Genomic DNA, 26,771 nt, shown 5'->3' on the forward strand with positions numbered 1-26,771 from the left:
AACCATGCATTACTCCTCCACAAATTACAGATGTATGGAATCAGAGACACTGCTTTAAAATGGTTTAGCTCTTACCTGTCAGGTAGGAAACAAAGAGTAATTTTAACTTTAAATGGAACCAATTATTCATCAGACTGGAAAACAGTTCCCCAAGGAGTCCCACAAGGTTCGATATTGGGTCCCTATCTGTTTCTTTTTTACGTAAATGACCTACCACTTGCTATTGATGTTCATTCAGTCTTATTTGCTGATGATACATCAGTTCTAATTGAAAATGAGGTATCTGAAAATATTCCAGAAAAAGCCAAAAACACTTTAGAAAAACTTGAATCTTGGTTCTATCAAAATGGACTAAAACTAAATGTAACTAAAACCAAAATGATGCAATTTGAAGCTAAATCAGTAGAAAGGATATCACAGAAGCAAACCACGTGAAGTTCTTAGGCCTAAATCTTGACAAAAATTTAAATTGGAAGGTACACATAGATTACTTAGCAAATCAACTGAACAACTTAGCATTTGCAATGTGTATTTTGTCAGGTGCCACAAACATAGATACCAGAAAGATAGTTTATCACTGCTACTTTGAGTCAGTTATTCGTTATGGCATAATCTTCTGGGGAAATTCAGCAAATGTCACTAGGCTCCTAGTATTACAAAAGAAAGTAATTAGAAACATGTGTGTTGCAAAAAAACGGGAATCCTGTCGACCACTGTTAAAAAATTTAAAAGTACTATCTATCCCCTCACTTTACATATATGAGATGGTGGTGTTCCTATATAGAAATCAACATACACTAGACAATTTCCGTTTTGACCACAACTACAGCACTCGCCACAGAGATAACTTCAAACTTCCAACACATCGTTTAAAACTTTATGCCCAAACGCCAGAGTATATGGGGTTAAAAATTTTCAATAAAATAAAAGGCAGTAATATATTTAAAATGGAGATTGGTTCACTGAAAAGATTGCTCTTTACTCTCCTGGTGGAAAAGTGTTATTATTCTGTCGATGAATTCATTGAGGACAGCTTCACAATCTGAACACAGGGATTGTAATACATTTATTATTTTATGTACATGTGTAGCTGTAACTTAGAAATGTAAAATATAATGTAAACTTTTGTAGTTCTCTTAAAAAAGTGAAAAAAGTTTCTTTTGTAAACCTTGACATGTCTCCTGTACATCAAATCAAATGATTTGAAAATTGTATGTAATGAGATGAATAAACCACATAACATAACATAACTCCTTGAGAACCTGTTATCATAGTCTTTAGTCAAATGCCTTGTTTGATGCAGCTCTCCATGCTAGTCTACCCTGTGCAAGCCTCTTCATGCCTGAATAAATACTACAAGCTACATCGATGTCAACCTGCTTACTGTAATCAAACCTTTGTCTCTATCTACAACAACTGTTACCTCCCCCCCCCCCCCCCCCGTCCCCCCCCCCCCCCCTCAAACCATTCTTCAAACTAGGATCACATAACTTTGGTACCTCTTCTTTATTGTTGTTTCCTATTTTTCCAGTACATCCTCATTTTCTTCCCATGTTGCCTTTTGTTCTTGTTGAACCCAATATCTTGAAGACTCATAATCTAGTATTTTATTCTTTCATAGGTTTCTTTTGGTTATTTCCAATTCTTTGATGTTGTTTCTTTTTTGTGTTTCTTCCCTTACTTATGTAATCTGTGGTACTGTCAATTTCTTCTTCTAGAAAAACTGGAATATTGGTTCTGTTAGCCTTTCTCATTAATTCAGCAGAGGTTTCTTAGCCATTACTTCTCATATTTTATCTATGTTTTTGTAGATCTCCATATTACTTCTCATTTTCCAGTCATCTATGGTTTATACTGCATCCATTGTTTTTATAATAGTCTGTCTTTCAAGTACCTCTATTTTGTCCGGTTGACAGTTCATTATTATGGATTCACTTCCAAATGAAAATTTTCGTCATACCACTGTGACCAGTGTTTTAGTTTCATAGTTCTAAATGTGTGTTCATTGTTGTAAATATTATTTGTCACATCATTTGTGCCTTTCATTTTGTTAACTCTTACATCTACTGCAAAGTCTTCTAGTCCATTTACTCAGTCTATTTTACCGATTTGTGTTTCTATGAATTTTAGAGCATTTTTTATATTTGTTATGAATTTTGTTTTTTTCTTTTTTTCAGCTGAAATTTTTAAACCTGTTCTATTTGCTATTTTTGGAGTAACTGCTTCAGTCAGATTTTCTGAAAGTATTGCAAAACCATCTTCAAAAACCATTTACCTTAATTACATTTGTTTTTTTTTTGTTTTTCTTCCCTCCATTATTAATTATTAAATTAACTATGTCTCAGTGCCTCAGTATGTGTCCACCAAGTACATAACAGAACATATCTGGCATGTTCACCCATCGTACCCCACGGGCATATTTTGCCAAATCATCTCAGTGTCAAATCTACCATTTGAAATTGTTGCCAGTCTATGAGCTACAGAAAGACAAATATTTAATCATCTGGCCACTTTGTTTTCAGTTGAAGATGTCTACCATCTGATGACAACCCTTTAAAGAAGTCTGTCTACGGTGCAGTTGTTTGACTGCAAAGATGTTACAAGCATATTATAGCGCTACTGTTTATATGTGATAGTTTTCTTCAGCAATACTGCTGCAAGAACACCTTCACCTTTAGTTTGAAATGGTTTACGTTTTCCCCAAGACAATCTTACATTTTTCCTTTTAAATTGGGGGAATAATGAGCAGTGTCTATCAAGGAACCCCTTGAGTGTGAGGCTGCAATAGGCCAATGATGTTTATGGCATTCAGCACCCCACATATTGTCCACCCTGTAACCACAATATTGGCTGCTAACGATAACAGGGGGCAGGACCGGAGGCACTCAATGGTGAACACAGTGTGAGGCTACAGAGAATAGATTAACTGCTTAGTCAATTAGTAACTCACAATAATGCTAAAATGGTAGTGGTGTTTATTCACTGCAGAGCGATGACAATGATAAACAAAGCAAACACTGCATTACATCTAAAACAACAGTTGCTGAAGTTGACATTTTGTCAGGAAGGAACTCAACAAGTTTTGCAGAGTTAGAAAGAAGTCACATGTGAAATATTAGCGTTTCTGCAAAATGAGTCAGTCGAATGGTGGTGTCATATATGCTCAACTGTGTAGAAAATGTATGTAAGGAGTAAAGTGATGCCAATGTGAGCTTAACAAATTAAAGTAAGAGAAACTACAGATTTAAAAATGAGGACAATGCACACTTGTTACAAAAACTGGTGTTTCTGCATTTCAGGATGCTAGATGCAAGGAGGTGCATGATAATGACCTACTATATTAAGCACATCAAATTGTGTGCAACATAGGTTACAGTGATCTCAAGGGAAGGAGTGGATGGTTGCATAACTTCAAACAGTGCTACAGAATTGGAAGACATAAGATAACGAAATTTCAAACAAAGTGTCAACTTGATGATGCACAGCAAACTACGGAATCACCTGAAAATTTGTAGATGAGATAAACAAACTTACCCCATAGTCCAGCGAAGAAATTATTTTCATTTCCAAAAAATTTGGATTTGAAGAGGAAATGCATATCAAAGGAACCCTTGAAACTGGCGGTACCAAGGGAGTTATATTGAGATCAGCTAACAATGTCTTAACGCACTCGTATACAATTATGCCAACTGTTAATCTGGATGGTAAATTGGCTCAACAGTTATTTATTGTGCTACAAGAAGTTGGAGGTGCTCTGCCTCCTGTAATTCTTTCTCATGTGCATAATCTTGCAAGAGCAGTAGGGAATATTTACATCACAACAAGCAAGGGTGGGAAAATGGGCATGAGAGAACTACAACTATGGTATGAGCACTGCTTTTGGACAACAGCATGTCAGCATTACTTGGCTTTTGCTTCATTCCTGGTCTGCATACAAAAATCTTACTCCTCTGGAGCAAACTGTTCCTCCTGAAAAGTGTGACATTCCAATTCATTCAACCTGGTACCACTGGACAAATTCAGCCTCTAGATGTTTGTTTTTCCATATTTATAAAACACATTACTGCACTATCTGCAGCTAGTGCTTAAGGGGTAGCCAGTTTTACAATAAGCTCCTGACAGATTGCTTTGAATCTGATTGCATGCCATCACATTCCATTATTTTTCATCACCCCATTACACCCATATGATTCTACATGCATTCTTTAGGAGTGGATACCTAACTAGATGTCCTGCACAATTTGTGACTCACAAAGGGTTTGCCTTCAATCTCGATGGTACAAATCTTTGTGATCAGTGTGGCACACCATTTGTCAGTAACTGTTCATGGTTAATGGTTTGGTTTGATTTCTTGAATGTCAATGATGTCCATTTTAATACATACATCCCATAGAAGGTTAATCTCTGCACCTACTGGACACTCATTTTCTGTCACCCTTCAGATAAACATGGTGAGCCATTAGCAACTAATATTTTTTCTATCTTTATTGGTAACACTACACTTTCAAAGGAGTCTTCCTAAAGAATGAACTTGCTTCCTCACACTCAACGGGCTCCTTGCAAAAGAAACTAAATATACTGACTTTAAAATGTGCATGGGGCAGTAACTTCCCTTCAAAATTTGTTAATAACAAGGATGAAATAAACATTATTTTCAGCTTGTTAGTGCCTACAACATGCCGATGGAATGTTACAAAATAAAGAGGGACTGTGATTTACCATCCTACTGATAAGGGCTTCACTCCTTATCAACTGAAGTAAGCATTTTATGAGACAGCCATACTTACAACTGTTCAGTATGAACTATGGGCATGTTGGAGATGGCAGTGTAGTTGCTGGAATGGATGATGTTGATCTGGAACATGGCTTTCATCACAGGTTCGTCAAAGCAGGGAAAAGCACTTCGTGCTTCTGTCGCTTCAAAATGTGTCAGTGCTATCCATCTGAAAATAGAGAAAGATATGTGGTGATGATATAGGGACACACTACTTCTGTGAATGAATCAAGGAACAGCCGCATGCATGATATGTAACTACTGTCAACAATGTTGCACAAGAAGGCTTTAAAAAAAAATATTACAACAGCACAGCAAAATTATTTTGTCTTTGTTGCAGCCTAAAACTGTCCAAACATACCTTACAACCAAAAATGCACATGATGAGATGTGTTCAGAATTGCCACACAACATTGTGTGTGTGTGTGTGTGTGTGTGTGTGTGTGTGTGTGTGTGTGTGTGTGTAGTCAATTACTTGGTCTCGGATGGCAGGCAGTGATGCGAAGCAGCTACAGTGTGTTTGGTGCATAATATTGCAGTCCTTCCTTGTGGAGATTGGACATGGTCAACAAGAACCTTGATGGCAAGAATGCCTTCCCTCATGTTCCCACGCAGTCAGCATCAGATCACTGTCGCATCTAAATGCCCCAGAAATTTGGGTATTGCAAGATTTGACCATATGACCAAATGGCTACCCACAATGAAGCCCCATTCAAAATATGTCAGGTGCTGATAACACTTTCTCATATGGGTATATGGCATTTCCTTGCCCTTCACAGTAATCATTCAATAGTTGACACTGATTATGCTCCTTACTTATCCTGCCGTACCTGAAATTAAAATTGTAATAATATTTAGAAAGTGTATTTTTGTGCAAACATACACTTTTTGAAGTGCAACAATCCCTACTGACATTAACAAACTAAAAGTAGTGTAATTAGAATGTCAGGGGTGTTTGTGGTAGGATTCTAGGGTGACTTATTTTCGAGATATCTTATTTTGAAAAGTTGCCACACCGACACTTGTGCAATACCTGTGGTAGCACACACTGAAGAAAAACTGAGTGCATACCCTAGCTACGGGAATTCTAATCAATAATGAGACAATTGATCATCAGAGGTTGTGTTCAAAATGATCCTAAGCAGCAGCAATGCACGTGTCCAGTCTGGTATGAAAGGACTGCTGCACACGTGCTGCATTTCAGAGGAGATGTCCGAGCAGGTTGCAATATAATACAACATTGCATATCATAAGGTGTAGTTGGTATGTCCTTGTAGACAGTATCTTTCATCTTTCACCGCAGAAAAAAAGTCTGTAGGCATGAAACAGCTCTCTATCCAACACCACATGTTTACGCTCCACGGATGCTGATGTTCCTCCTGACGAAGCCAACGGGGATTGTCAACAGACCAATAGTGCAAGTTTTAGCTGCTAAGCTGGCCGTGATTGATAAATGTGGCTTCTGCACTAAACAAGATACATGATGCATCTGGATCCTGTCTTAATACCCATGTGCAGAAGTTAACACAATTCTCATAATTGTTTCTTGGAGTCCTTGATGGAGTAAGCATGTGATAAGGATGGAACCTCTGCCAATGGAGAATGCATAGGAAATTGGGCTGACTCACACCACTTCTTTGTGTGATCGGAAGCTAACACGGAAATCAACTGTAACAGCTGGAAGAACATTAATTCCCCCCCCCCCCCCCCCCTCCCACCCCCTCTTCTGTCATCATTTGTTTCCTTCTGTTATGTTGCATAGGTATTACACTACTATTTCCACGTAACTGGTAGAAGAGATTGATACATAATCCCAAAGTTGGTTAACATCTATTGGCATATCTTACCACATACACTGTACAAGAATGAACTGCACTCTCCCATCACTCTGCATACATCACGAGCATATCAGCTTTTTCTGCATTGGTAAAGCCCATTGTCCACTCACGACCTACAGCTTGGAATGTCACACACTAACTGACTAGCAAGCCACAGGACACTCAAGGAACATACAAGCACACTAATCAAACATAACAATATCATACCTAGCAATTGCGCAGGTTGAATGGGACAAACAAGTTTCAATGTAGAAACTTTTCAAAATACAATGTCTCATAAATGATTCACACTAGAATCCTGCAACAAACATAACCGATATTCAAATTACCATACTTTTAGCTTGTTAGTGCCAGTAGAGATAATTCCATTTAAAATGCATATGTTTGCACAAAAAATACACTGTCTAAGTATTATTAGAATCTGTTTATTGGCTAACAATACAAGCCCCTGACTGTCAATTGACTGTGTGAAAACTACACATCAGTAGCGCTTCCCATTTCCACAATATCTGCGGTGCAAGTTTTAGGTGATTCACCCTGTAGAGATTGGGTATCACACTTGTAATGGTCGAGTTGGCTCCATTTTGTTTGGGTAATTTCTAAGGATTTAGTATGCACCATTATAACTATTGTGTTATTTATTTTTTTGTGCCACGCGGGATTACCCGAGCAGTCTAAGGTGCTGCAGTCGCAGGCTGTGCAGCTGGTCCCGACGGAGGTTCGAGTCCTCCCTTGAGCATGGGTGTGTGTGTTTGTGCTCAGGATAATTTAGGTTAAGCAGTGTGTAAGCTTAGGGAGTGATGACCTTAGCAGTTAAGTCCCATAAGATTTCACACACATTTGAACATTTTATTTTTTATTTTTCTGCAAACATTGTGACAATACAGAAAACTGTAATATACAAGAAATAATAAATTATTCATGTCAGTTTTCGATCAGTTTACGCTATGTAGTGGTGTATTTAATTTATGAGTTAGTTAACTGAGTAAGTGTTTTGTTATAGGAAGGAAAGATGCTGAAATTCAGATTATTACACAGTGTGCTCAGTGAAATGTAGCCAACAAGCTGAAGACTTACTTGGAACGTCCATCCTCCATGTAGGAAGTGCGGTAAAAGCCTGTTAGTGTCGCCTCCTGCAACTGTCCTCGGAATGGCACCGACAGTACATAGCGGGCCCCCGGCTGCAGGGCTGGAGACACACGCACAGTGTGTGTTTCCTGTACAGGGTCTGCCCACTGGTCTACCACTGCCAGTGCTTCAGACCTGCCACTGTTGCCAGCCTCTGTAGTCTGCCTGTGTGGTGCAATTCAAAAGTTAGGCTCCACACGTAAAGCAAATCTGAGAACGTGAGGGAATGAGTGGGTGGCTGAAGAGAAGAATAAGGAAAATGTGAACAATACTGAAGGCAGCTTACAGCTGACTTAGAACATTGGACGGATACATTTGGCAATGAAATTTATGTGGTCCATAAAATTTATTTTCAAAAACAAATTTAATTTTGAATATTCTATCCTAGAGTATTAGTGCTTTTCTCATATTAATCTCAATGTTTTTATTCCCTCAGAAAAGAAATTTAGGCAACTATACTTTTGTATAATGTGCCATCAAATGACATTTTTTAAATCAAATTGTACAAAAACGGATCATTATGAAAGCTCTTTACTGAAGAGTCACCATACAACAGCATTTTTTCACAACAAAAATGTTACATTTAGAAAAAGGTTCTGGGCATGCTTCAGAACAATATACAGTGTTGGTCATCAACCTGCAACTCTCAAGTCACACATGTCCTGTGGACAAATTTCGTGCAGCCCACAGTGTAATCACTGTTACAATCATAATACACGGAACAAAACCGCAAAACATTTTCTGTGTTTTTGATACAACAACATGCAATTAAGAATGGTAAGCCCGCATCTCGTGGTCGTGCGGTAGCGTTCTCGCTTCCCACGCCCAGGTTCCCGGGTTCGATTCCCGGCGGGGTCAGGGATTTTCTCTGCCTCGTGATGGCTGGGTGTTGTGTGATGTCCTTAGGTTAGTTAGGTTTAAGTAGTTCTAAGTTCTAGGGGACTGATGACCATAGATGTTAAGTCCCATAGTGCTCAGAGCCATTTGAACCATTTTTTAAGAATGGTAAACAGGAGCCAGCATGTCTCAGTGTTAACAACTAGGTCATATTAACATTGTTAATTTGGCTAAGTTAATACCAGTGTAGAATAATGTTTCCAGAATTATGTGGTTGCAAAGTGATCTATTGCAGATAACGAATAAACAGTCGTTCCAACTTTTTACATTGCATTTATTGATATTGTCCTCAGTTTTTTCTTCCTTAAATAAAATCATGTTTCAAAAACAGGCTATGTGCTTCTTTCATTAATACCCATTTTTTATTTTAAGCTAGTTTCTAACAATGTTGCTAGCAAACCAAAAAGTTGTTGTGATTCTTCAGTTTCTCCCAGCGTATTTCTTGCTCAAACAGTCCATGGGTGTACCGCCGGTCCGTAGAGTCCAACGAGCACAACATTTTGGTGATCAAATATGTCACCACCATGAACTGTGCTGACAAACTGAGCTCCTGAGGGTGGGCAGCCATATTAAATCCCCTCCCCCTGCGAGGCATTCTCTCCACGGTCAGAGGCCACGGCCGCGCATCGGCGGTCGCTGACTCCAACATCTCAGTGACCGCTGACACACGGCCATGGGCGTAGACTGCGGAGAGAATGCCTCGCAGGGGGAGGGGATTTAAGATGGTCACCTCCCCCTCAGGAGCTCAGTTTGTCAGTGCACCTGACGATGGCGACATATCTGATCACCGAAATATTGTGCCCGTCAGACACTATGGACCAGCAGTGCACCTGTGGACTGTTCGAGCAAAAAGTTGTTGATTTTTAAATTATTTTTTTATTCAACTCCTTTAAAATATTCACCTGGAAACAAGTATAGCCCACAAGGTACTTAGATTTTTGATAATTCAAACTGGGGGATATCAAAATGTTGCTGACCTGCGTACAAGACTTATCTGTAATATTAAGGATAGGTTTAGTCAGCAGAATATTATCCCTATCTAATGTACCTGTTGACATGTCATGGCCCACACCTTAAACATCTCAGCTGAGAGGGGTGGAAGAACATGGGAGCTGTAGAAATTAGTAAAAGTAGACACACTGTTCATGTGGTTCATAGCCATCCCAATTTTCAGAATGAGGGGGTATTAGCCAATTTGAATGCAATATGCAAACAGTCATAGAACATCAAGGTCTCTTGCCTAAAGTTTATATTATTGCAGAACATAATTCAAAGAAACAGCCTCTCAACTTCGATGTCTTAGGTCAAGAGAGTATCACTTCTATAACAGTAACACAGTAACTAAGACTGATGTCCCAAGAACATAATCTAAATTGAAACTTCTTAGCAGATTAAAATTGTGTGCCTGGTCAGGACTCAAACCTCAGACATCTGTCCCAACTCATATCCAGCACTCACTGCTTTACTTCTGGAAGGCCATCTCACAAACCTTCCAAAAAAGCTTGACCATTGTTCGGGAACAGTACATCCATTAATGACTCGAATGGTCTCCAAGTAACTGAATATCCAGAGGACCCAATCCAGACCATGTTCAAAATGTAACCATATGTGCAAATTCATTTGCAATGTGAACGTAAAATGCTTGTTCCACATCATTACAATTTATCATGAAAAATTATCCATGGAACATTAACTAACTAACTTCACAGTAACACAGTTCAGAGCTAGGTAAGAAAAACAACAAATACACTGAGGTAACAAAAGTCATGGGACACCTCCTAATATTGTTTACGATCTCCTTTTGCCTGGCATAGTGGTGCAGCTTAACTTGGCACGAACTCAAATAATCACCAGAAGTTCCCTACAGAAATTCTGAGACATACTGCCTCTACAGCTGCCCATAATTGCGGAAGTGTTCCCTGTGCAGGAATTTGTGCACAAACTGACCTCTCGATTATGTCTCCGAAATGTTCGATGGGATTCATGTTGAGTGGTCTGGTTGGCCAAATCATTTATTCAATTTGTCCAGAATGTTCCCAAAACCAGTTGCAAACAATTCAAGTAGCCAAACACCCAGAGGACCCAGCCCATTCCACGTGAACACAGCCCACACCATTATGGAGCCACCACTAGCCTGCACAGTACCTCGTAGACAACTTGAGTCCACAGCTTGATGGGGTCTGCACCACACACTAACCCTACCAACTGAAATCGGGACTCATATGACCAGGCCAAAGTTTTCCAGTTGTCTAGGGTCCAAACCAATACAATCATGAGCCGAAGAGAGGTGTTGCAGATGTCACGCTGTTAGCAAAGGAACATGTGTCGGTCATCTGCTCCCATAGCCCATTAATGCCAAATTTCGCCACACTGTCCTAACATATATATTCATTGTACACCCAACATTGATTCCTGAGGTTAATTCATGCAGCGCTGCTTCTCTGTTAGCACTGACAACTCTATGCAAATGCCGCTGTTCTCGCTCCTTAAGGCCCTAAGCCGGTGTTTTCGGCACACTCTTGACCTCGTGTATTTCAGAATACTGAATTCCCTAAAGATTACCAAAATGGAATACCCCATGCATCTGGCTCCAACTACCCCTCCATGTTCAAAGTCTATTAATTCCCTTTGTGTGGCCACAATCCCATTGGACACCTTTTCAAATGACTCACATGAATACAAATGCCAGCTCCACCAATGCACTGCTCTTTCATACCTTGAGTACACAATATTACTGCCATTTGTGTATGTGCATATCTCTATCTCACAACCTTTATCATCTCAGTGTAAATTTGTTAAAATGTTGAGAATGCTTATAAAGGAGAGAAAAATGAAGAAAACCAGGAAAAAACAAGACAAGGATACAGAATAAATTGCAGATTTTCTACAGGTGTTAGTTTCAAAATGTACGATTTTTAATTTTTTCAAAGGCACTGTAATAGTAGAAACACATTACCTCTCATGCTGCTGCAGAGTAATTTATGAAAATCATCACCCAGCATTATGAATATGTGCAATATCAAACTTAAAAAACAGTGATGGCTATCTTTTCTTATGCCATGACAAACTGTGTTACTACCTGTCCCTTTTCTACATAAATACCCCATTGCTTACTGCTGATGCTGATTCAGTTTTATTTGGTGACAAGACATTAGTTCCAATTGAAAATGACGTGCTTGAAAGAATTCCAGAAAATGTTATAAATACTTTAGAGAAACTTGAATCTTTGTTCCATCAAAATGGATTTAAACTAAATGTAACTAAAAGCAAAATGATGCAATTTGACGCTGAAGCATTAGGAAGAAGATAAATAAAAGTAACTTTCAATGATCTTGGTATCACAGAAGCAAATCACATGGAGTTCTTAGGCCTAAATTTTGACAAAAATTTCAATTGGATGGTGTACACAGACTGTTTAGCAAACAAACTTAACAGCCTAGCTTTTGCAATGCATATTTTGTAAGGTGCCAAAAGTGTAGACATCATAAGAACAGTCTATCACTCTCACTTCGATTAAGTTATTCGCTATGGCATAATCTTCTGGGGAAATTCAGCAAATGTCATGAGACTCTTATTACTAAAAAATAAAAAAATAAAATAAAAAATATTAGGAACACGTGTGGCGAGTGTTGCCAAACAACTGGCATCATGTCGACCACTGTTAAAAATCTAAAGATACTATCTATTCCTTCCCTTTAAGTATACAAAGAATTATTGCTTTTATATAAAAATTAACATACTTTTAACTCTTAAAAATTTACAATAAAATAAAAGGCAGTAACATATTTAACATGGAGTCAGGTTCACCGAAAAGATTACTCTATACCCGCCTGGTAGAAACATTACTATTTTACCCAAAAATTCTTTGAGGACAGTGTTACAGTTGAACAAGGAAATTATACATTTAATTTTGTATACTGGAAACTGTTGTACATAACTATGTAGCAATGTCTCAGAAATGTACATAAAATAATGTGAACGTCCAGATATGTCTCCAATACATCAAACTGACAATGATTCGAAATTGTATGCTAGAAGATGAATAAATCTATTTTTCTATCTAAGGAAAATAAAAATATGGAGCTATTTTATCAGCATACTCTGAGAGGAGCCTGACTGGTATAGAATCTGGACCAGAGGCCTTGCCTTTATTAAGCTGCTTCGTTACTCCGAGGGTATCTACTTCTATGTTTCTCATCTTGGCAGTTGTTCTTGATTGGAATTCAGGAATATTTACTTCGCCTTCTTTGGTGAAGGAGTTTCGGAAAACCATGTTTAATATTTCTGCTTTAGTGGCACTGTCATCAGCGACTTCACTGTTGTTATCGGGCAGTGAAGGTATCGATTGCATCTTGCCACTGGTGTGCTTAATGTATGACCAGAATCACTTTGGGTTTTCTTCCAGATTTCGAGACAGAATTTCATTGTGGAAATTATTAAAAGTATCTCGCATTGAAATACGAGCTATATTTCGAACTTCTGTAAAACTTTGCCAGTCTTGGGGATTTTGCATTCTTTTACATTTGGCAAGCTTTTTTGGTTGCTTCTGCTACAATGATCTGACCCATTTTGTGCACTATGGGGGATGAGTACCATCACTTATTAATTTATGTGGTATATATCTCTCAATTGCTGTTGATACTATCTCTTCGAAAACATTCCACAACTTTTCTACACTTACTTGATCAGATCAAAAGGAGTGAAGACTGTCTCTTACAAAGGTATTAAGAGCATTTTTATCAGCTTTTTAAATAGATGTACTTTGCGTTCCTTTTTGATGGTTGTAGGTGTTACAGTATTCAGCCTAGCAGCAACTGCCTTGTGGTTGCTAATCCCTGTATTCGTCACAACACTATTTGTCCAGGATTATTTGTTGCTGAAAGGTCAAGTATGCTTTCGCAACCATTTATGCTTTGAGTGGGCTCATGAACTAATTGTCTAAAATAATTTTCTGAGAAAGCATTCAGTACAATTTTGGATGATGTTTTATGCCTGCTAAACCTGGGTTCAGTTCTCAACATTCATGGGTGTTTTTCTTCGGTAAACAGACTGGAATGGGACCCATTCAGCCTCTTAATGCCAGCTGAGAACCTGGATGAATGAGGAGTAGCAGTACTGAAGGCTGGAAAGTTGACAATGGCCAGGAAAACAGTTTGTAGACCCCGTGTTGCTCCATACCACATCTGAGTGATGCCTCGTGGCAGAGGACAACATGGCAGCCAATCAGTATCACAAGGTCATCTCAGCCCAAACAGAGAGCACAGAGTTTAGACAGATTAACGCATAAGACTAGAGACGTCATGGCATTTGAATGTTGTGCAGGGGCAGTTGAATTTAGTGAAACTAAACTTCTAATTTTTGTTGCTTATAGGTCTCCTAACTCAGACTTCAGAGCATTTCTGCTCAAGCTAGAGAGGGTTTTTGATTCACTTTATATGAAGTACCAGAAATTAGTTATATGTTATGACTTCAATATTAATTTTGTATATGATTGTGCAAGAAAAAGGATGTTGGTACATCTCCTAAATTCATATGGTCTGATGCAGATTGTTTTTACAACTACCATACAGGGGAACAGTAGCACAGGCATAGACAATATTTTTATTCATTCTTTATTACTAGATGGACATTCTGTTAGTAAAAAAGTCCTTTTGGACCATGATGCACAAATTTTAACACTAAAAGGCTTTTGTACTCAAACAAATGTCACATATAACTACAAACTATGTAGGATAGTTAATCCAGTGGCAATAGAGAGTTTTTTAAATCTCATCAAGGAACAAGAGTGGCAGGATATTTATAGTGCCGATAACAAAGATGACAAATATAATGCTTTCCTTAACACATTTCCCATGCTCTTTGAGAGTTGTTTTCCATTAGAACGCTCTAAACAGGATACTAACAGTAAAAGGCAGCCTGGGTGGGTGATTAGGGGTATAAGGATATCATGTAGAACAAAGTGAAAATTAAATCAAAATGTTAGAAGAATCAAGCAGCAGTAGCCCATTACAAACAGTACTGTAAGGTGCTTAAAAATGTTATTAGGAAGGCAAAGAGTATGTGGTACACAAATAGAATAGCTAATTCACAGGATAAAATTAAAACCATATGGTCAGTTATGAAGGAAGTGTCTGGTCAGCAGAACAAGATTGACAATATAAAGTTAGTTCATAGTAAAAATATTTCTGTTACTGATGAAAAAGATATATGTACAGCATTTAACTATCGTTTTCTGAGCATTGCTGGTAAATTAAATAAAAATTTAGTTTCTACAGGGAATCATAGAACTCTCTTGGCAAATGCCTTTCCGAAATTGATGTCTGAAATACTCCACTGTGATACAGACAAAGGGGAGCTTGAGTAAATAATTAAATCACTGAAGACTAAGGACATTCTTGGATATGACAGAGTGCCTAGCAGAGTATTAAAGTACAGTGTTCCACATGTTAGCCCTGTATTTAGCGATACTTGCAATTTTTCCTTTAGGAATGGCCAGTTTTCTGAATGATTAAAGCACTCAGTAGTAAAGCCACTTCATCAAAAGAGAGAAAGGGATAATGCACACAATTTTAGAACTATTTCTATGCTATCAGTGTTTGCTAAAGTTATTGAAAAGGCTGTGTATGTAAGGATAATTGATCGGCTTTAGAAGTCATTTAACATCTGAAAATACTATATTCTTTTTTCTCTGTGAGGTACTGGATGTGTTAAACGAAAGGTTTTGAATGCTAGGCATATTTTTCAATTTCACTAATGCGTTTGATTGTGTTGATCATGAAATATTGCTCCAGAAGTTGGACCATTGCGGAATACGGGAAGCAGATCACAACTGGTTCACCTCTTACTTTAACAACAGACAGCAAAAGGTCATTACTCTCAGTATTGAGAATGGCTGTGACGTGGGGTCTGAGTTTGATGTGGTCAAATGGTGGGGCGGAAGGGGGGGGGGGAGGGGGGGGGGGGGGAAGCCACAGGGATCAGTGTTGGGGCCACTCTGGATCTTTATTTATATAAATGATATGCTCTTTAGTATTACGGGGAACTCTAAAATATTTCTGTCTGCTGATGACACTAGGTTGGTAGTAAAGGATGTTGTGTGCGACACTGGCTTGGTTTCAAATAGTGCAGACATAAGTTCATGGCTTGTAGAAAATAAACTAACACTAAATCACAGTAAGACTCAGTTTTTACAGTTTCTAACAAACAATTCAACAAAACCCAGTTTGTTTTAATTTCACAGAGTGGGCATATGATTAGTGAAACTGAACAATTCAAATTTATTGGTGTTCAAATAGATAGTAAACTCTTGTGGAAAGCCCATATTCGGGATCTTATTCAAAGACTTAATGCTGGCATTTTTACTATTCGAATGGTATCTGAAGTAAGTGACTCTTCGACACAAAAATTAGTCTACTTTTCTTATCTTCATTCGCTTATGTCATATGGTATTATATTTTGTGGTAACTCTTCCCATTCTAAAAGGATATTTTTGGCTCATAATCGGGCGGTTCGGGCAATAAGTGGTGTAACTGCGCGAACTTCTTGTTGACACCTGTTCACTGCTCGGGTTTTTTGACATTGGACTCTATCTATATACATTCTTTATTGTCGTTTCTTGTTACCAATATCAGTTTATTTCCAAGAATAAGCAGCTTTCACTCAGTTAATACTTGGCAGAAATCCAACATGCATTTCGATTGGACTTCCTTAACTCTTGTGCAGAAAGATGTGCAGTATACTGCTACATCCATTTTCAATAAGCTACCACAAGAATTCAAAAATCTTAGCAGTAGATTGTAGATTGTATTTTATTGGTCCTGTTGTCTACATAGCAGCTAATGCATAAGACATTGGACAAGTCAAGTTATAAATGTACAGGCTGAAAGTCATTTCAAGGCATACATATTTAAGCTTACAATAATACATGTTACACGTAAGTATTTATATAACGCATTTCATAAATTTAAATATTCTTCAATGGAGTAAAAACAGTGATGCTGTAAATATGACTTTAGAGATTTTCCAAATGCATTGACCTCAGTGATAGCTTTTATGTTTTCAGGAAGTTTGTTATAAAGCTGAACTCCCATGTGAAAAGTACCTTTTTGGAACAGTGCTGTGCTGATTTGAGTCATATGTAAGTTTCTGTTTTGTCTGGTAAAGTGCTCATGTATATCACAGTTTTTTTGCAGTCTCCGGTCCTTGCCTATTACATTTAATTTAAAGAACAAAAGGGTTTCCATAATGTATACACATGGTAATGGAGGAATACCCAATTTCTTAAACAGGGGTTTACAAGAGTCTCTAGGCTTGCACCCAAACAAGATTCTAATGGCCCTTTTTTGTAGTTTAAAAGTGCTATTAGCTGTTTTAGAGTTTCCCCAGAAGGTGACCCCATATCTAAGACGAGAATGAAAGTACGCATGGTATGCATTCAATACTGTTTTCTCACTACAGCATGATTTTAATGAACAAAGAAGGTAACATGTTTTGCTCAGTTCTGCATTGAGATATTCAATATGCTTATTCCATCTGATGTTACTCTGCAGCCAAAGACCTAAGATTTTGGTTTCAGTACTGTTACCAACTGGTTCGTCATTGTTAGAGACTGATGGGATAAACATGTCCTTGTTAGGAACATTGTGTAATTTTAGAGCAACAGTTTTCTTACTGTTTATTACAAACTGATTACTCTGTGCCCAGCTGCTAAGTTGTTTCGCGCCCATGTTTACTGTCTGCTGTAACTGTTCATCGTCGTCTCCTTTTAGTAGAATCGTGGTGTCATCTGCAAATATGATTGTTTTGTGTGCATCAACATTTAAGCTAGATCATTTATGTACAGAAGAAACAGAAGGGGTCCCAATACTGATCCTTGGGGTACACCACATTTTATTTGTTTATAGTCAGATAAGTGATTAGATACAGTTTTTAGTTCAATATTTGTGTGCTTGACGCACACTGCCTGCATACGGTTAGTCAGGAAGGAACTGATCCACTTGTTGGACACACCTCGAATACCATATCTTTCTAGCTTTGATACCAGAATTTGTCAAAAGCTTTCGACAGTCAATAAAGACTCCTATTGTTTCCTGTTTTTTTGTCCATCAGGTTTAGGATGGAATTGAGGCACTCATAGACAGCAGTTGTCGTTGACCTCTTATTTCTGAATCCATGTTGTTCATTACATAGGATGCTGTTTTTATTTATAAATTTCATAAATTTCTCATACATAACTTTTTCCAGTACTTTAGAGATGCAGGAGGAAATTGTGGTGGCTCTGTAGCTATTTACATTGTCTTTATCCCCTTTTTTATATACAGGAATAACTTTTGATGTTTTCAACACATCAGGGAAAGTGCTTGCCTGAAGTGAGCAGTCGCATAAGTGTGTGAGTACTTCAATTAGGTTTGATGTGCTCTTCTTTAACATTGTTGCAGGTATACCATCAATACCTGCCGATTTGGAATTTTTTAGTCCTTTTATTGCTTTAGCTACTTCATCTCGTGGAACAGAACTGATGTACATTGATCCTCTACATGCACCTATTTTATATTCATTTGTCTGGGTGCTCTTAAAGTTTGATTGTAACATATTTTCAGCAACACCTGTGAAAAAGTTGTTAAATGTGTTGGCTACTTCTAAGGGCTTTGTTACTTTTTTATTTTTATGTGATAGTGTTATATTTTTGCAAGGTTGTCTGTATTCTCCACATTATTTTTTTATAACACTCCACATAGGCTTTGATTTATTAGCTGAATTATAAATGATTTCATCATTATGCATTATTTTTGCTGCTTTTATTACTTTTCTTAATATTTTGGAGTATTTTTTATAGTATGCGCGTACTACAGGTGAGGAATTTGTTGTGTTACATATTTCATGAAGTAGTCTTTTCTTCTGGCATGAAACCCTTATTCCCTTTGTGATCCAGCTGTTTGTTCTAGAGTTTCCCCGTATGGTTAATGTTTTCAGTGGGAATGCAAGTTTAAAGAAATGGGTTAATGTATCAATGAAAGTGTTGAATTTTTCATTTATATTGTTCATTTTGTACACTCCTAGCCAATTTTCTTTCTGTAATAAGTTGTTGAAGTAGTTCACATTATGCTGATTATAGCTTCGATATGCTGTTCTGAAAGACATGTTGTTAATAATACTGCCTTGTACTTTTATGCTTAATATTTGAGCAAGATGATCACTAAAACCTGCATTGAAAATTTTTAGTGAGGTGTTGTGTAAACTCTTCTTGACTAGAAACTGAACAAGAGCTGTTTGGCAAGTTTCTGATACTCGGGTAGCTGCTTTTACTTCAGCCTTTAAATTGTAGGACGTTGCAAGGTTCAAAATGGTCTCCCTATTTCCATTATTCGTGACGAAGTCAATATTGAAGTCATCACAGATTATCAATTCACAACCCATTTTATTTACTTTATTTAGCAATGACTCCATTTTGTTTAAGAAAAGTTCAAAATTCCCAGATGGTGATCGGTAAACTGTAGCAATAACCAGGTTGAACTGAATATAGCTGCAATTTCATAATCCTTTTCGACATTTGCCCTAGTTAAGTCAGGTAGCGTAATAAAATCTACATTATCCTTTGTGTAAATTGCTACCCCACCCTGCTTGCTGTTTTTCCTGCAGTAGTAAGCAGCCAAGACAAATTTGTTTATTTTCGTATTCTGGATCAATTCTGGGTTAAGCCAGTGCTCAGAAATGCATAACACGGAGATATCGTTAAGTTCATGTGTTAATTTCATCGATCTTATTATGCAGGAATTGCACATTATGGTGACAAATTTTTAGTTGAGGCGCATTCACAATTTGGTAATTGGGAATCATATTTACAGCATCACATACCTCTAGTTTAAATTAGGAACGTCAGCAGTGTTGTATTTTCGTTCTTCTTTCTTATTTATTTTGTTTTCCTCGCTGTTGGAGGGATGTTCAGGAAGCTGATAAATTGTTCTATCCCTTACAAGTCTTTCTTTAATTATTTCACTAACACGATCACAAACAAATCTTTTCCCTTCATAGTTCAAATGCATTCCATGCTTCATGTGCAGATTTTGATGCAGCTTGCTTATGTCCAGTACATCACACTTAGCGTATTGAGAACACAGTTTCCTTATTTTAATGTTTGTTTTCTGAACTTCTTTGTTTACACATGAACTATAAATCAGATCATGCCTATGAGGAAGTGTGGCAACTACTGTGTTTCTGCATTTATTAGCTTGTAAAAAATTCTGTAGCGTTTTCACGCAAACCTCTGCTTCATTTTTTTCCTCATCATTTGAACGTATTATACAGACAATAAAGTTATTTTCTTGCATTAATTTCATCTGAGAGTTAATGTCTACAACATTTTTACATCCCGCTCCCGGTTTCACTACACTAGTCACTGCTATGTCGTGATTTTTCTCACGGAGCATGTTGGATAGATTCCTGACATGGCTGTCTGTTAGTAATAGTACATTACTCTTTTTCCCTGAGGATCTGTGTTTGTTGTTGACATTATTTGAAAAAACGCTAATCATTTTCAGTTCACTGACTTTTTCAAATCAAAATTGAAGAGTTTCCTCATGGGTCACTCCTCCTTTCTGTTGAGGAGTTCCTTGAAAAATTAAGCTGATTCTTATTTTACATTGTTAATTGTGTTTACTTAAACTTATGGCTTGACTTTTTTTGGGTTTGTCAACATTTTATTTTTATCTGTTATTACTTTTATATACTGGCATTTTCCATAACCTTGGATATTTGCTCCTCAATTTGGTCCTACGGAACTTGATGTGTAAATAAATAAATAAAAAATTCACAATCTGCAGAACACTTACGATGAAAACTTACACCTCACCAAAGTCAAAGATCTGTGAATCTACCACTTTTGATGACTAAAACCTGTTCTTTGCATCTGATTGCTCACTTAAGAGATATTTCTGCTCTAGGCTATGGTATCAACTCTAAAACAGATGTCAATGAACTGCATAAATAATCCAGTATAGTAATTGGTACAGACTGTGTTGTCTCTTATCAACCAAGTATACATTGTAAAGGGTGTTTACTGCATTCATTTCCAATTTTGCTCTCCAAATCATACATTATTATGGGAAAAAACCAACATGATCCAAAAATAAAATATGAACAATAAGTACTCACACCAGTAACTAAACAGGACACTAAAAAGTGATATATCTACATTTACATCTGTACTCCGCAAACCATCGTGAGGTGCATGGCAGATGATACACCCCATTGTACTAGATACATTTGGGTTTCTCCCTGTTCCATTCACGTGTGGAGCATGGGAAGAATGATTGTTTGAATGTCTCTGTGCATGCAATAATTATTCTAATCTTATCCTCATGATCCCTATGTGAGTGAGACATAGGAGGTTGTAGTATATCCCTAGAGTAATCATTTAAAGCCAGTTCTTGAAACTGTGTTAGTAGACTTTCTCAGAATAGTTTATGTCTGTCTTCAAGAGTCTGCCAGTTCAGTTCCTTCAGTATCTCTGTGACACTCTCCCATGGACTAAACAAACCTGTGTCCATCTGTGCTGCCCTTCTATGTATGCTTTCAATGTCCCCTACTAGTCCTGTCTGCTACGGGTCCCACATTCTAGAACTGGTCGCACGAGTGATTTGTAAGTAAACTCTTTTGTTGACTGGTTGCACTCCCCCAGTATTCTACCAATAAACTGAAGTCTACCACCTGCTTTACCCATGACTGAACCTATGTGATAATTCCATTTCATATCCTTCCAAAGTGTTACAGCCAGCTATTTGTAAGAATTGGCAAATTCCAACAGTGACTCACTGATATTATAGTTATAAGATACTACGTACCTTTTTTTCCTTTTGTGAAGTGCAAAATTTTATATTTCTGAACATTTAGAGCAAAGGGTGTTGTTGCCAATTTTTGCACCACTTTGAAGTCTTATCAAGATCTGACTGAATATTTATGTAGCTTCTTTCAGATAGTACTTCATTACAGATAACTGCATCATCTGCAAAAAGCTTTATGTTATTCCTAATATTGTCTGCAGGGTCATTAATATACAACATGAACACCAAAGGTCCCAACACACTTCCCTGGGGCACATCAGAATTTACTTCTACATCTGACAATGACTCTCCATCTAAGATAACATGCTGTGTCCTCCCTACTATACAGTCCTCAACCCAGTCACAAATTTCACCTGATGCCCCATATGACTGTACTTTTGACAATAAGCATAGGCTATGTATGATTTCATGAGGGATCCCAATTAAACTAATGCTATAATGGCTTTCATACATTTCTATACATTGAAGAAGCTATTGTGGAAATGAAAGAAAGCTAAAGAGTGGGATTAAAATTCAAGGTAAAATGATACCAACGATAAGATTCACTGACTACACTACTATACTCAGCGAAAGTGAAGGAGAATTACAGGACTGACAGTAAATTGAAAAAAGCTGAAGGTAAAGAGATGTATCAGAAATGAGAATAGTGAGGAACTTAGCAGTAAATTGATGATCATGAAGTAGATGAAGTGAAGGAATTCTGCCACCTTCGAAACACAATAACTCATGACGGACAAAGCGAGGATTACATAAAAAGCAGGCTAACAGGCAAAGAGGGCATTCCTGGCCGAAAACATGTGTCTTAATTTGAGGAAGAAATTTCGGAGAACGTATGTTTGGAGATAATCAATGCATATGAGATGTGATGGTACAAATGGATGTTGAAAATCATGGGAACTGATAAGATATGGAACGAGGAGGTTCTCCACAGAATTGGAAAGGAAAGGAATGCATGGAAAACATTGGCAAGAAGAAGGGACACGATTGTAGGACATGTGTTAAGACATCAGGGAATAACTTCCATGGTACTAGAGGTGTGGTATTGATAGCTAAGATGCCACGGCATAGCTGCCAGTTAAGCTGGCACTATGACAGACAATGACGATAGCGCCCTCTAGCAGGTGCTGTTCAGATCTACGAGCTCTGCTCCTGATTCTGCCCATTTGATCAAGAACAGACGGCCGGCTACAGCTTGAGACTGTGCTCATCTGTACAAGTTATGTATGACTCTGTATATATATATTCAGGCTCCAGTAAACCACTTTTACATACGTGCAGTACTGACATATTTTTCCTGCTCTGGCTCCTACCCACATGTCACCTTCCAAGTGGGATACAAAAAGAGGGAGCTATAAAAGGTAAAAACTGTAGAGGAAGACAGAGATTGATGTACATCTAAGAAACAACTGAGGGCGTGAGCTGCAAGTGCTGCTCTGAGATGAAGAGGTCGGCACAGGAGAGGAATTCTTACAGACCACATCATGCCTGCCAGAAGACTGAAAATGGATTTCATTGTTTTACAGATAAAGATGCATCCACAAGATGCATTTCTCTCTTCAACTTAATGCACGTGCTTGACATTTTCAACTGTGAAATAAAGGAGTTAAACTGTATAGTCACTGGTTCACAGTGGCGTGTTATGTGGCAATGCCTCGTAGTAAGGCTCTCAGGTAGATGCAGTATTTCTCAGTTTACAAAACACATTTGACTCAGTACCACATTTATGATTATAATCAAAGGTACAATCATACATGGTATCAACCAAAATTTGTAACTGAACTGAGGATTTCTTGACAAGGAATACTCAGCGTTTTATTTTGGATGGTGCCCTCAATAGATGTAGAAGTAACTTCAGGTATGCCACAAGGACTTGTGTGTTGGAACTCTTCCCATTCATGTTGCATATTAATGACTTTTCAAACAATATTAATAGTAACCTGATGATTTCATGAACTGATGCAGTTACCTATGATAAAGTACTGCCTGATAAAAGCCAAGCAAATATTCAGTTAGATCTTGATACGTTTTCACAGTGTTTCAAAGTCTGGCAACTTGCCTTAAATGTTCAAAATGTAAGGCTCTGCCTTCGCAACATGAGTGTTTTATGACTAAAATATCAATAAGTAACAGTTGGAATTAGTTAATTCATGGCTGTAAAAAATTATAAGAATATGGGATGTAATGATCACCTAGGCTCAGCAGTAGGTAAAGCATGCAATATTTCATTATAGATATCATTGCAACATATGTAAAAGTCACGAATTGCAAAATAGCCAGAGCAATATTTTGCCAGTGATCCAGGAAGATATTCATGAATTTTTCTTCCAGTTAAGGATCAGTTTATTTTATTATTATTATTTTTTTAATTGTTTAGTTTGGTCAGCAATGGCAAACTCTGAGTACTACAGTTAAAGATGGCCATTATTGACCAAAATTAAGAACTCGACAAGAAAATAAAATTTTATGGTCTGTACCTTGAATAAAAATATAAATATATACAGATCTATAGTTACTATTGATATTGTCCATGATGATATTAATATACAGCATGAACAACAATGGTTCCAATACACTTCCTAGAGCATGCGGCAACCCTGCTGTAAAATACAGGTCTGAAAAATAGTAGTTGGACTAGTAGTCTTTAAGAAGTAAAGCAATGGAATACAAACGTTTTAATAAGAATGATAATTAATTAATAAAAAAGAAATACAAACAAGAATTGTCTTCCGATCTTTGAATGAAAACGTTGATTCCTATTACAATAGTGGGTGTTACAATTGAACTTTCACTACATGAGCAAGTGTAAATGGAAAAACATTTACCATATGGGTACCCAACTTTATAGGAATGATGTTCAGGCTCTGCACTGCAGGATTTACATTGTTAGTAGTGTTAGTGTCATGATCTCCCATTAGGTGCCAGTACTGGTACAGGAACACAGGGTTGAAACACAAGCACCAGTGGGCATTACAGTTGCAGACAGTCAACATGGGTCTGGACAAGGTGAGCATGGCTTTACTTGTAAAGCTGTTTTATCAAAACAGCAGCAGTTGTGCTGCTGCTCTTAATGAGCATCAACGCATCAAAGGAATATGGAGAGGTCCCCTTCCTACAGCAGAGTTGAAGAACTTGATTTGGAAATTCAAAGTAGCAATTTGGGAATTGCTCCTGGGAGAGGTTGATGGCCAATTGTGCCATAAATTGTTTAAGCTACGGTTGCCATGGCTGAGAACGCTGAACAAAGCATGTGATCTTCAACCAGTGCATGAGCTGTGTCAGAACAGCTGAACATTATAAGCTCTGCCTTTCAAAAAGCAGTGTCAACAATTGCAAAATGGTACCTATACAAAGTTATCAATATGGCGGCAAGTGTACACGTAACTTTAAACCGCTCTGCAGTTTTTGAGGACTTAATTTCAATCAAGTGTATTGTTTGTGACGAAACAGTGCTAAATGGAGTTAGAATATGCGTGTTTAAACATAAATGGTGCCATTCACGCTGTTATGCTCAAGAAGATTTACAAATACAGTGTAAATGTGACAGAGTGTAACGGCCACGAGATCGTGAGTGAAAAGTGCTACGCGGGAATAGAAGACAGCGTGCATAACGAACTTCAAAAAGAACTTGACATTATAAAAATATATATAAAAACAATGGAAAATTTGGTACTAACCATACGGGAACTGTCTGAATCGTCAAGCCAACAAGATCTCATTAATGCTAGCCATAAAATTCGTAGGTGTGCACAACCAAATGTACAAAGTGTAAACAGTACGACTGTAACTAGAAATATGAACGAACTGATCACTCAAAAAGACACAAGTGAATTAAACGCAAGAAAAGAAAGTGTTAATAGTGCATCTATGGATAAAAATATGAACAAACTATCCACACAAAAATATACAAGTGGATTAAACAGAGAAAAACACAAGGTAAATATTTGTAAGGAAAAAAAGTAAACAACCACGTTATGCATAAGCAAGGATACAAGCAACAGACATATATTTTTGCAGATAGTCATGGGAGAGGAGTTACGGAAATTATGAGAAGAAATCACCCAGACCTTAATGTAACAGGCATCATCAAACCAGGCGCGCCATTACGCGAAATTCTGAAAAACAGTGACAACATATTAACGACGGGTAACAGCTGCATCATAATAGGAGGCGCAAATGATGTTTACTGTAATGAAACTTGGCGTGCAACGAGAATCCTAAAGGAAACAATCAAAAGGATGCCTCGAGTGCATTTCGACATTGCTAGTATCCCCAGGAGGCACGATCTGATGGAAAACTCGTGCGTAAACATCGAGATTGTTACAGCAAACAGGCTATTTGAGAAAATATGTAGAGGTTTCCAGAATACGACTTTCGTAGAGATAAACAGTGTTCAAAGAGAGCACTTCACAAGACATGGTCTCCACATGAACGTAAAAGGGAAAGAGATCATTAGTGCCGAAATACTTAAATTTATTAATGAGTCATCTGTAATGGAAGTGTCTCCAATCCCAATTCTGCCAAAACAAGAGTTGTCTGTAACAGTGGAACCATCATTATCTGCAGTAGAGCTACAACAAACACCAGTAGCAGCAGCAAAGGCTCAGATATTCTCCGCAGCAGTGTCAGATAAACCAATAGCAGCAGAATCACCACAATCACAGCAGAGCTGCCGTCATCAGCAACAGCATCCAGAACAGCAGACCCCATAATACTACCTCAAGGCAACGAAAATGCATGTGAGGAAAACATACAAAGGTCATTAGCCGCAGCAGCTAACAAAGAAGGGCAATCACCAAGTCGGGGAGCACAGGAGTCACCAGCAACAGCAACCACACAGAAGAGGTGCCTGAGGCCTGGGAGATCAACAGCAGAAGCAGCTTCCAATCAAGACAGATGCCTGAGAACTAGGAGACCTGCTACACTAAGTGAGGATTTTTTATGGTACCAAGTAAGCAGAAAGAGAACGTGGAAAAAGGATGTAAGTAAAACTGCCAGTTTTAAATACCAGTGTGACAATAGTGAGAGGAATATAAACACCGGACAAAGATACGATCCAGGTTTAATGACACAAACTGAAAAAAATCGCTGCATAGTACCAGAAGCAAAGGGAGCAAGTGAAGTGCTTAGTATATTACATGAAGGGGAACTATTACATTTAAAGCCAACTGTTAGAATACTTCACCAAAATGTTCAATACATAAACAATAAAACAGAGGAACTAGAGGTAATATTACAGGAGTATAGGCCAAACATTCTAGTAGTCACAGAACATGGGCTAAAAGAAAATCACATAGG

General features: G+C 37.7%; 1 protein-coding gene across 2 annotated transcripts in view; it reads right to left on the minus strand.

The window, feature by feature from the left end:
- The window catches only part of LOC124552607 (aminopeptidase N-like), a 272,739-nt gene that overhangs the window by 187,672 nt on the left and 58,296 nt on the right, over positions 1 to 26,771 (minus strand). For both annotated transcript variants that reach the window (XM_047126932.1, XM_047126933.1), the window contains exons 4-5: positions 7,690 to 7,905; positions 4,788 to 4,943 (exon numbers count right to left, since the gene is read on the minus strand). In XM_047126932.1, the coding sequence (XP_046982888.1) occupies positions 4,788 to 4,943; positions 7,690 to 7,905 (372 nt within the window). The remainder of the gene's footprint in view (positions 1 to 4,787; positions 4,944 to 7,689; positions 7,906 to 26,771) is intronic.

This window comes from Schistocerca americana, chromosome 10 (assembly GCF_021461395.2).
Source record: "Schistocerca americana isolate TAMUIC-IGC-003095 chromosome 10, iqSchAmer2.1, whole genome shotgun sequence".
In the NCBI taxonomy this organism is placed as follows: Eukaryota; Metazoa; Arthropoda; class Insecta; order Orthoptera; family Acrididae; genus Schistocerca; species Schistocerca americana.